This window comes from Scylla paramamosain, chromosome 20, assembly GCF_035594125.1.
Source record: "Scylla paramamosain isolate STU-SP2022 chromosome 20, ASM3559412v1, whole genome shotgun sequence".
NCBI lineage: Eukaryota > Metazoa > Arthropoda > Malacostraca > Decapoda > Portunidae > Scylla > Scylla paramamosain.
The window spans coordinates 12,516,495-12,528,994 of NC_087170.1; the positions used below are offsets into that span (position 1 = coordinate 12,516,495).

Genomic DNA, 12,500 nt, shown 5'->3' on the forward strand with positions numbered 1-12,500 from the left:
TCCAGAGTGTTTTGAAACCTCCCTTCTGAAAGAGTTCTAGTCATAGGAAGGCGGAAATACAGTAACAGGCAGGGAGTTCCGGAGTTTTCCAATAAAACAGATGAAAGACTAAGAATACTGGTTAACTCTTGCATTAGGGAGGTGGACAGAATAAGGGTGAGAGAAAGTACAGGTAGAGAAGTTTATTCCATTCAACCACCAATACATTTTGAGGACCAATTTCTTCGCATTTCTTTTATTAAATCTAGCTTCATTATGCTTGAACCCGATAAATCTTGTCCTATTACTAACCCTTACGATTTTGTCAGTCACTCTTGTAATTGCCTTAGAAGAAGAATGCTGCCTCTCCCGTTTCAAATTTCCTCGAGCCAGAATCGAACGAGAAACCAGAGAGAGAGAGAGAGAGAGAGAGAGAGAGAGAGAGAGAGAGAGAGAGAGAGAGAGAGAGAGAGAGAGAGAGAGGTAAGAAAAAAAAGAGGAAATGGGAGAGGGAAGGACGAAAGGAAGGAGGGAGAGTAGCGGAAATGCACAAGTGAGAAGGGAGGAAAGGGAGAGGGGGAGTGAGGGAGAGCTGTATGAGGTGACGTGAAGGAAGAGGAGGAGGAGGAGGAGGAGAAGGAGGAGGAGTGCTGAGTGAATGAGGGAGTGTGTGAGAGGATATGACTGAGAGGAGAATGGACAAGGGTGATGCTGACGAGAGAGAGAGAGAGAGAGAGAGAGAGAGAGAGAGAGAGAGAGAGAGAGAGAGAGAGAGAGAGAGAGAGAGAGAGAGAGAGAGAGAAGGGGGGCGGAGGAGAGGGGAAGAACAAACAAAATGGAGGATTCACTGAACTAGGGAATGGCCGTCAAAGAGAGAGAGAGAGAGAGAGAGAGAGAGAGAGAGAGAGAGAGAGAGAGAGAGAGAGAGAGAGAGAGAGAGAGAGAGAGAGAATACAATTAATGCTTGCAGGTATCCAAAGTAAATACTCTGACAGGTTGTGCATGACAAGATTATATATGAAGGAGGAGGAGGGGGGAATGGAAGGAGGTTAGCCATGGGAGATGAAAAATGGAGGAAGAAGAAGAGAGATCAGTAAGGGGAGAGAAGAGGAGGAGGATGAGGAAGAAGAGATAGTGAAGAAGGAAGAAAAGGAAGGAATAAAAAGAGAAAGAAAGGAATAAGAAGGTATGAAGAAGTATTGAGAAATAAAAGGAGAAAACAGAAAGGAATGAAAAGAGGATTGATGGAAGAAAGAAAAGAAGGAAAAAGAAATAAAGGGGAAGAGGGTGATAAAAGGAAACTAATTAGAAATTTAAAGAAAAGTAAAAAAAGATGAAGAAAAGGAAGAAAATGAGAAAATTATGAAAGTAAAAAGAGAAAATACATATAAAGAGAGGAAGGGAAAAGAGGAAAGGAAAGAAAAAAATAAGAAACGAAAAAAAAAAAGAAACGAAAAAAGGGTTAAAGAGAAAGAAACACAGAATAAGGGGAAAAGAAGATAGGAAAGAAAGCAAGATGAGAGAAGGTAGAGAGGGAAGAGAAAAAGGGAGAGGGGAGAGGAAAGAGGGGAGACTCCTTAATCCTTTAGGTGACTGACATGGGGATGACCTGACCTGGCCTCGTGTGTGGGGTCATTAGGGATTAGGCGGTGAGGGGAAGGCGGTGAGGGAACGGCGATAGATGAATGGGAGACAGATAGATAGATAGATAGATAGATGGAGAATAGTAGACATGCACTGATAAATGAAGGAAATCAGATAGAAAAAATAAATAGAAGGAGAAACAGATAGACAGATGAATATTGGATAGATGTATGTAGTGATAAATGAAGGAAATGATGGAAGATAAAAAGAAATAGATGGAGGAAGGATAGAGACAAATAGATAATGATGGACAGTGAAAAAGATAAATAGAAGGAAGATAAATTGATAGATAGAAAATAGTTGATAAATGCACAGATAGACAGACAGACAGACGGTAAAGATAGATAGATGAACAATAAACGGATGGACATGTATGGAGATGAAGAAACAAACATAAAGATAGATGAATGAAGAGACAGATAGATAAATAGAAGCTGATGGACAGATACACAAATGGATGAAGGAACAGACATGGAAAAAATTAGATAAACGGATGGACAGAAACAGAATAAAAATGGATGATGAATAGATAGATAGACAGATAAAGAGATATAAGAAAAGATTCATAGATAAATGGAAAGATACAAATAAATAGAGAGAGAGATGGACATATGAATAAATAGAGAGACGCAGAAAAGATAGATTGACGGATAGAAAGAGATAGACAGACGAATAATGAAAGATGTACAGACAGAAGCAAACATAGAAAAAATAAAGACGATTAGATAGAGACAGGCAGATAGACAGGTAAAAATAGACAGGACAGACAGAGATATGAAGTGATAGATAGACAGACAGACAGACAGATGGATAACAAGAATGATTGTCAGATGAATATTTAAAGCAATGAATAGACAAACAGATAGACAAAGACAGACAGATGACTTTACTGTTACATTGCTCTCTCTCTCTCTCTCTCTCTCTCTCTCTCTCTCTCTCTCTCTCTCTCTCTCTCTCTCTCTCTCTCAAACAACCACCGGCATTTCCTTCTAATTATTTCTTTTCCTTTCTTCCTCCCTTCCTTGCTTTCTTGGATTTTACGCTATTTATTCTCCTCCTCCTCCTCCTCCTCCTCCACTTCTTCATCTTGCTCCTCCTCCTTTAATTTCTCCTTACCTCACTTTTATTCCCTTCTCATTTTTCCCTTAACTCATTTATATCCAGTGCTTTCTCCTTCCCCCTCCCCCATCCCTCCTCCTCCTCCTCCTTCCCCCGTTCACCTGTGGCTGGCACCTTTGTCTCTCCTTCTCCTTAATTCCCCACGGCACTCTCTCAGATTACACGGCACTGGCTTGGCCCCTAAATCAGGTCTTGGCTTGCACCGGAGAGAGAGAGAGAGAGAGAGAGAGAGAGAGAGAGAGAGAGAGAGAGAGAGAGAGAGAGAGAGAGAGAGAGAGAGAGAGAGAACGATAAATAAGCTTACAGTCTCAAGTTACGTTGATATAAATGATGGTAAAAGTAAATACCATCATTCATTTTTTTCTCTCTCTCTCTCTCTCTCTCTCTCTCTCTCTCTCTCTCTCTCTCTCTCTCTCTCTCTCTCTCTCTGTCCACACAACATTCATCACACACTCAATAGAGCTACCGAGTTTTTCATTCATTCACCAATTTGCATGGACCACGAATGAAAGCTAGAGAGAGAGAGAGAGAGAGAGAGAGAGAGAGAGAGAGAGAGAGAGAGAGAGAGAGAGAGAGAGAGAGAGAGAGAGAGAGAAAATTTTGTACACACTATGTAGATAAAAGAAGAAAACGACTGAGAGAGAGACAGGCGGAGAATAAAACGAAAGAAAGAGAAAGAAAGAAAGGACAAGAAAGAAAGAAATGAAAGAAGGAATGAAGGAAAGAAAGACAGACAAAGATAGATAAACAAACATATTGACAATACAATAACGAAGTGGAAAAATAAAAAAAAATAACGAGAGGAGAAAGTAGACAAAAGTAGACGGAGATATTAATGAATGAAGGAAAGGAAGGAAGGAAGGAAGGGAAGGAAAGAAAGAAGGAAGGCAGGAAGGAAGGAAGAAGGTGACCGTGGCGTGTGGCGGACACTGATCGCACCACTAACATAACGCTATATTGATTAGGCAACCATGCACGCAATTGTCAAATGGGAAGGAAGGGAGGAAGGAGGGGAAGAGGGGAAAGGAAGAAGAGAAAGAAGAGAAAGGAGGATGAAAGGGGAAGAAAGAAAGGAAGTGAGGGAGGAAAGGTAAGGAGGAAGAGAAGGAAGAGAGGAAGATGAAAGGGAAAGTAAAAAGGGAAAGAGGAAACGTTGAGGTAAGAAGGGAAGAGAAAGAAGGATGAAAGGATAAGAAAGAAAAGAAGGAAGTGTATGAAAAAAGATAGCTGATTGGAAAGGAAGAAAATTTAGAACGGGGAAAGTGGAAGGAAGAAAAGGATGAAGAAAGAAAATTGAAGAGAAAGGAGGACAATATAAGAGAGAAAGAAAGAAGGAAAGAGGACAGGATAAAATTTGGAAAGGGTAAGGAAAGAAGAAAATGAGAAAGGAAGAGGGGAAAGAGGAAAAGAAGGAAGGAAAGAGGGAAAAAAAAGGAAAGGAGAAAGAGTTTGTGCATAGTTAAGTTAGATTAAGTTAAGTTAGGTTAGATTAGGTTAAGTTAGGTTAGGTTAGGTTAGGTTAAGTTAGGTTAGGTTAAGTTAGGTTAAGTTAGGTTAGGTTAAGTTAGGTTAAGTTAGGTTAGGTTAAGTTAGGTTAGGTTAAGTTAGGTTAGGTTAGGTTATGTTAGGTTAGCTTAGGTTAAGTTAGGTTAGGTTAGGTTAAGTTAGGTTAGGTTAAGATAGGTTAGGTTAAGTTAGCTTAGGTTAAGTTAGGTTAGGTTAGGTTAGGTTATGTTAAGTTAGGTTAGGTATAAAAGTTATGAACAGGTGGTGAAGTGAAAAATAGGTAGATTTTAAAGGAGGAAAAATTTGTAAGAAGAAATAAAGGAGGGTGAGATAAATTGTTCTTCTTGTCTCCTCTTCTTCCTCTTTCTTCTCCTTCTCCTCCCTTCTTTTCTCTTTTACTTTCGCACCTCAGTCAATATAGCTTATGACAACGAACACCACACCCTCTCTCTCTCTCTCTCTCTCTCTCTCTCTCTCTCTCTCTCTCTCTCTCTCTCTCTCTCTCTCTCTCTCTCCTTGTTACTTTTCCTTTACGCTTTATTTCCTTCCTTTCTTCATCTTCTCACTACCTCCTCCTCCTCCTCTTCTTTTTTAACTCCCTTTCGTTCCTCCTCTTCGTCTCTAATACCTCTTTCCCTCTCATCTTGTCTTTCCTTTCTCTTTCTGCATTTTCCCCCCTCCTCCTCTTCCAACTCTAGCACTTCTCTTCTTTCCTTTTCATGCCGTCTTTCCTTTCTTCCTTCCTCTTCACACCTGCTCCTCCTCCTCCTCCTCCTCCTCCTCCTCCTCCTCCTCCTCCTCCTCCTCCTGCTCCCCTTTCTCTCATAATTAACCTTGTCAGATGCATTATTAATCAGGAAATCCAACACCACAATTACTGTCAGGTGTTAGTAGCAGACAACCCCCAAACTTTGCCCTCACCCCCCACCCCAGTGTCTTCCTCTCCCCCAGTCTCCATTCCTCCTTCCCTTCTTTCTCTTTCGCTCCTGTTTCCTGTTTCCTTGTGTTTCTTTTTTTTTATTTATTGTAGTTTAGTTTCTCTCTTTCTCTTTCGCCTACTTTCGTTTTTTTTTTTTCGTTTTCGTGTTATTTTTCTTGTTTATGTTCTTGGTTTTTCTTTCTTTTTATCTTTTTATTTATTTATCTTTATTTTTCCCCGTTCTCTTTCTTGTTTATGCTATTCTTCACAACAACAACAACAACAACAACTACTACTACTACTACTACTACTACTACTACTACTACTACTACTACTACTCCTACTACTACTACCACTACTGCTATATTAATATCCTTACCACCCTCACCTCCATCTCTCCTGTACCACCACTCTCTCTCTCTCTCTCTCTCTCTCTCTCTCTCTCTCTCTCTCTCTCTCTCTCTCTCTCTCTCATTCTTACTATTACCATTATTATAATTTTTCTATTATCTTTATTTTCTCCTTCTCTCTCTCTCTCTCTCTCTTTTCTGGAAGGGGTGTGGGTGGTCTGGGGTCCTGGAAGCGATGGGGGTGGGGGTGAGTGGGGAGTGGGGTGGCAGGTTTTTTGATTTGGGGGGCGAGGGGAGGCAGAGGGATGAGGGGAAAGGGGGGAAGGGGGTGGGGTGTATTATGGAAAACCAGCAGAGCGGAAAATAGGAAGAAATGGCGATGAGAAGTGGGACAGTAAATGGAGGAGGAGGAGGAAGAGGAGGAGGAGGAGGAGGAGGAGGAGGAGGAGGAGGAGGAGAGGGATGGGGAAGGGAGGGAAGGAGAGGAGAGTGGAAGGAAGAGGCGCCATCTTGAATTAAGTAAACAGGTATGCATCAACATGTGATTATTATTATTATTATTATTATTATTATTATTATTATTATTATTATTATTATTATTATCATCATCATCATCTCAATTGGTGCATGTGTGTGTGTGTGTGTGTGTGTGTGTGTGTGTGTGTGTGTGTGTGTGTGTGTGTGTGTGTGTGAAGAACAATGATGACAACGATTATCTACTGCTGCTACTACTGCTACAACAACTACTACTACTACTACTACTACTACTACTACTACTACTACTACTACTACTACTACTACTACTACTAATAATAATAATAATAATAATAATAATAATAATAATAACACCATCAAAACATTTTACACAACATCGTCACTCTCCTCCTCCTCCTCCTCCTCCTCCTCCTCCTCCTCCTCCTCCTCCTCCTCCTCCTCCTCCTCTTCCTCTTCGTCATCGTCCTAGTCCCATTAGAAGAGAGGAACAGAGAACCAATTTAATGAAGACGGAAGAAGGCAAAAACTTGATAAAGGGGAACAAAGGAAGCAGGCAGAGCGTGGAAGAGAAGAAAAGATTCTGGATTCGCGAGTCATCTGGACCACACAATACAGCAGCAGCAGCAGCAGGAGGAGGAGGAGGAGGAGGAGGAGGAGGAGGAGGAGGAGAGTGTAGAGGATAGGCGGTTAAAGGAAGAAAAGAGAATAAGGAAGAAAAGGGAAGTGAGAAAGAAGAGAAGGGAAGAAGAGAAGGAAAAGGAGGAGAATGTAAAGGAAAAAGGAAAAAAAGAAAGAAAAGGAGGAGGACAAAGAGGAGAAAAGGAGGTGGAGGAAGAAGAGAAGAGTGTAGAGGATAAATTGTTAAAGGAAGAAAAAAGGAAGAGGAAGAAAAGGAAAACGAGAAAGAAGAGAAGGGAAGAGGAGGAGGAGGAATAGAAGAATGTAAAGAATAAGGAGGAAAAGAAAGAAGAGGAGATGGAGGAAGAAGAGAGGAGAAGGAGAAGAAAGAAGAGAAGATTATAGAGGATAAATTGTAAAAGGAAGAGAAGAGAAGGAGGAGGAGAAGGAAAATGAGGAAGAAGAGAACAAGAGGAAGGAGGAAGAGCAGGAGCAGAAGAATAAAAAGGATAGTAAAATAGAAGAGAAGAAAGAAGAACAGGAGAAGGAGAAAGAGAATAGTGTAGAGAATAAACTGTTAAAGAAGAGAAGAGAAGGAGGAAGAAAAGAAAAAGGAGGAAGAAGTAAAGGAAAGAAAAGAGGAGAAGAGAAGGAGGACCAGGGGAATGTAAAAGATACGTGGCTAATGGAAGAGAAAGAAGAGAAAAGGAAAAGGAGAAAGAAAAGAAGAGGAGGAAGAGAAGGAGGAAGAAAAGAGTGTAAAACATAAACGATGGAAGAAGGAAGAAGAAAAGAGGAAGAGAGGAGAAAAGAAGGGGAAGAGAAGAGAAAGAGGGAAAAAAGAAGAATGATTTATATAAAGGATAAACTTGGTAAGGGGAAAGAAAGAAGAGAAAGGAAGAGGAGAATTACTGAAGGAAAGAAGAAGGAAAATAATTAAAATAAAAGGAAGAAGGAATGATGAGGAAAGAAGAAAACAAATATGAAAATAAAGAAGACAAAGAAGAGTGAGGAGAGAAAAAGCGAGAAAATTGAGAATGATGGTAAAAAAGAGAGAAAGAGAGAGAAAGGGAGAAAATTGAGGATAATAACGAAGAGAAAGAAAGAGAGAAGAAATGGAGGAAAGTGGAAGATATGATTAAATGAAAGGAATAGCAAAATAAGACTAAGAAAATATACCAAAACAGAAATACACCAAACATAAATACAGGAGGAAGAAGATGATAGAGAAAAGAGGAAGAGAGAGGAAGAAGAAGAAAGCGAGAAAATTGGAGGAGATAAATGAAATGAATAAATGAATGAAAGAAACAACAAAAGAACAACAACAACAACAACAACAACAAAAGTTGCCATAGAAATATACCAAACACACAAATAAATATATAAATAAATAGATAGATAAAAGAAAGGAGAAACGACAATGAAGATATTAATTACAGATAATTGCAAAGTAAGACAAAGAAAAAGAAAATTAATATAGATGTCCCTCGTTAATGAACAGGTGAAGAGAGAGAGAGAGAGAGAGAGAGAGAGAGAGAGAGAGAGAGAGAGAGAGAGAGAGAGAGAGAGAGAGAGAGAGAGAGAGAGGGAGGGAGGGAGGGAGGGAGGGAGGGAGAGAGGGGGGATCAGGTAGGAGGACTTTAAGGGGGGATGAGGGGAGGGGGTAATGTGTTTTGTGTCACACCCGCAAGGATAAAGAGGGGAAGGGGGAGGGGGGAGGAGGATAGAGAGGGAAGGAGGGGGGAAAGGGAAGGAGGGAGGGGAAAGGAAGGTAAGGAGGGAAATAAGGGAAGAGAAAGGAAGGTAAGGAGGGGAAAGGAAAGAAAGGGAGGGGAAGGAAGGGGAGGAGGGAGGGGGAAGGAAGGGGAAGGGAGGGGAGGAGGAGGGAGGGGAAGAAAGGTTAAAAGACAAGTTAGGAACATGAAAACGTTGCGAGACACGTGAAAGTGACGCAACAAACTTTATGGAAGGGGAAAAAAAAAGTTTGTGACGAGAAAGAAGAAGAAAAAAAGTAATACTAATAAAGAGATAAATAAATAACAGTTGCGTCCGAAGTTAACGAAATATAGTGCTATATACATAAAGTAACTAAATGTATAAAGGGCACAGCTTTTTTACTTTTAATGTTCGAGAGAGAGAGAGAGAGAGAGAGAGAGAGAGAGAGAGAGAGAGAGAGAGAGAGAGAGAGAGAGAGAGAGAGAGAGAGAACACGAGAGCGAGAGATGACATGAGGTGACCAGAACAGCAGGAGGGCGAGAAAAAAGAGCTAGAGCTAAAGCGAGCGAGCGAGCGAACGAGAGAGAGAGAGAGAGAGAGAGAGAGAGAGAGAGAGAGAGAGAGAGAGAGAGAGAGAGAGAGAGAGAGAGAGGCTCGCGGCTATCACCTAATATTTACCTTTACAATTCCCCGCCTCTTGATTACCCGTGGCTAATTAGTAAATAGGGAAGATCCAATTAAATCAGGAAGGATTGAAATAAGAACGCCGCTGCGGAGGTGGTGGTGGTGGTGGTGGTGGAGACACTTAAGGTGGCGGAAAGTAATTGGTGGTGGTGGTAGTGGTGGTGGTGTGTGTGGGCCATACAGTAGATAAGTGTGTGTGTGTGTGTGTGTGTGTGTGTGTGTGTGTGTGTGTGTGTGTGTGTGGTCATTGTTGCTTCTGTGTTGGTTGTTGTTGTTTTTGTTTTTGTTGTTGTTGTTGTTGGTGGTGGTGGTGGTGGTGGTGGTGTTATTATCGTTATTGTTTTTGTTCTGGGGATTGTCGTTGTTGTTGTTGTTGTCATTATTGCCATCATAATTATCGTTTTCATTATCACTACCACCACCACCACCACCACCACCACCACCACCACCACTACTACTACTACTTCTATAACAACAACACCAACAGCACCCAACACACAAAATCTACAACATCACACAAGTTGACTCATGAAAAATCCCTCTTTTCTCTCGCTCTCCCTCTCCCTCTCTCCCACTCTCCCTCACTTAGGAACCACATAATGAGAGGGTTGGGGCGTGCACGGAGAGAGGGACAGGGGGTGAGGGGGAGAGAGAGAGAGGGAGAGCCACCCTTACCTCCCCGTGCCCTAAGGCTTGGGAGAGGGCGGGAGAGGGGGAGAGGGACTGAGGGGCATTGTCCAGTATATTTCATTAATGTTGAAGGAGAGACCTACCGCGTTGTCATGGAGGGAGGGAGGGAGAGAGAGAGGGAGGGAGGGAGGGAGGGAGGAAGGGAGAGGGAGAGGTGGAGTGAGGAATTAATGCTGATGAAAAGCAAAGAAAATAATGTGTTTAAAAAAAAGCGTCAACTCTTCATGTGGAGAGAGAGAGAGAGAGAGAGAGAGAGAGAGAGAGAGAGAGAGAGAGAGAGAGAGAGAGAGAGAGAGAGAGAGAGAGAGAGAGACACTAATGTACGTAGTTTGAATGAAACAATACAATAAGGAAAATTTTCTCTCTCCTTCAACCATCACCACTTTAATAACAAAATAAAAAAATAAAACAAAAAATACACAAAAGCACACAATAAAGCAAAATAAATAAATAAATGAAAATAATAATAATAATAATAATAATAATAATAATAATAATAATAATAATAATAATATACACACTCACCTGTCCCTAATTTCCCACGAGAAGACACCTGGGTTTTCCTTCTTGTAATCAGCCACTTTCCTCTCTATCTCGGGCGTGGCCACCCTGGGTTTGGAGCCCCCGATGACCCCAGGCCGGATTGACCCCGTCTCCTGGTGGGGGCGAGGCAGGGAGAGGGAGGGAGAAGGTTAGATAAGGAGGTGATGTGATTGTTAGGTTGTGTTGGGTTTGAAAAGTAAATGATGATGATAGTGATGATGGGAGGGTGTTTGTAGTGAAGTGAAGAAGAGAAGAGTTTCCCGTCTTCTCTTCTTTCCTTCATTCTTTTCTCTCATCCTTTTCTTTCATTCTTTTCCATCATTTGTCTCTCTTACTCATTCCCCTTCAATATTATCCCTTAAACTTTTTTTTTTCCTTTTTCCCTTCACTTCCTTCTCTCTCCCATCACTTAACTTCTCTAATATATTTCCATCACTGTTTCCATTCACCCATTCCCCTCACATCTTTTTTTTTCCGTCACATTTTTTCCATTCTTCTGCAATCCTTCCCTTTTCATCCTCACATCCTTTCTTCCCCCTCCCATTCTTCCTTTTCCTTTCCCCTTCACACTCCTTCCCTTCCTCACTCCCCTTTCCTTTTCTCCTCACACACCTTCCCTTTCCCCTTATCATTTTCATCCTACCCATCTTTCTTATACCAATATACTGAGAACTTTAAGACCCTATCAAATTGAGCTTTTTATCATCACCTTTCAACATTTCCTCTTTCCCCTCGCATCCTCCTCTTTCCCCTTATCCTTTTTTCGATACCATTACACAAATCTTTCACACAAAACCCTATCAAATTTAACTTTTTAATTCCAACTCTTTCCTCTCATCCTTTTCTCCTTTCCCCTCACCTGGTATCGGTTAAGGATCTTGGACACACAGCCATGGGACACCCTCAGCTGGCGGGAGATGACACAAGGGCGTATTCCAGCCGCTGCCATCTCCACAATTTTGAGCCTTATGTGGTTGGGCAGAGGGCGGCCGTTGATGTACACACCCCCAAGCTGGTTGACCCGCCCCTGACCTGCCGGTGAGGTCATCCCTGCGTGGAGAGTGGAGGGATAAAAAGTTAGGTTAGCTTTTAGTTAGGTTAGGTTGAGTTAGGTGACATTGGTTTTCTTTATGTTAGATTAGGTTAGATTGAGTTAGGTTTAGTAAGGTTAGGTTAGGTTAGATTGAGTTTGGTTAAAAGTTAGACTAAGTTTGGTTAAAAGATTGGTTAGGTTAGGTTAAAAAGATGAAAAAGTTGGTTTAGTTTAGAAATTATAAAAGATTACTTTAGGTTAGGAAAAAAAGTCGGTTTATGTTAGAAATTAGAATTGGTTATGTTAGGTTGGTTTAGGTTAGATTATGTAAAGTTACTATAGGTTAGGTTAGGTTAGGTTAGATTTGGTATGGTTAGGTTAATTGGGTGTAGGTTTAGTTATGTTTGATTACAATAAAAGTTAAGTTTGGTTACAATGAAATTAAAAGTTGGCTTAGGTTAAGAGATAGAATAGGTTATACTAGATTAAAAGATAAGATACGTTAGAATAAGTTAAAAGTTATTATCATCACCATTGCTACTACTACTACTACTACTACTACTACTACTACTTACTACTACTACTACTACTTCTACTACTACTATTATTATTTTCAGTTACGAGGAAGGCAATTAAATTTATGAAGTTCTGTGAATTTTCTCTCTCTCTCTCTCTCTCTCTCTCTCTCTCTCTCTCTCTCTCTCTCTCTCTAATTGAAAGAGCAATATGGAACGCACGAACAAATGATAAACAAGTAATACCGTAAAGGAACAGAAATAAAGAAAAAAATAAGAGAGAGAAAGAGAGATAATTGAAAAGACGCAAGAAGGTAAGTGGAAGGAGGGAGACTGGAAAATATCTCTATTCTCTCTCTCTCTCTCTCTCTCTCTCTCTCTCTCTCTCTCTCTCTCTCTCTCTCTCTCTCTCACATTTATTTTCATTCCAAAAACTGGACTTCTACATTTAAACTTTTCTCTCCTCTTCTTCCTCCTCCTTTTCCTCTTCCTCCGCCTCTTTCCACTATTTATTTTTCCTTTGCCTTCGTCTTCTACCTCTTCCTCTCATTCTTTTCCTCCTCCTTCCTGAAAAGTCTATTTGTTCTTCCTTCATGTTCATCTCCTCCTCCTCCTCCTCCTCCTGTAATTAGGTATGATATGACTTCTTCCCCCGAATAGGTAAAGCTCCTCCTCCTCCTCCTCCTCCT

At 41.0% G+C, this 12,500-nt stretch overlaps 1 protein-coding gene across 1 annotated transcript in view; it reads right to left on the reverse strand.

Annotated features, from left to right (window-relative positions):
• Window positions 1–12,500, reverse strand: part of LOC135110341 (paired box protein Pax-3-B-like) — a 49,299-nt gene that overhangs the window by 25,590 nt on the left and 11,209 nt on the right. Inside the window, exons 2-3 of the mRNA XM_064022585.1 lie at window positions 11,123–11,313; window positions 10,246–10,376 (exon numbers count right to left, since the gene is read on the reverse strand). Coding sequence (XP_063878655.1) covers window positions 10,246–10,376; window positions 11,123–11,313 — 322 coding nt within the window. The remainder of the gene's footprint in view (window positions 1–10,245; window positions 10,377–11,122; window positions 11,314–12,500) is intronic.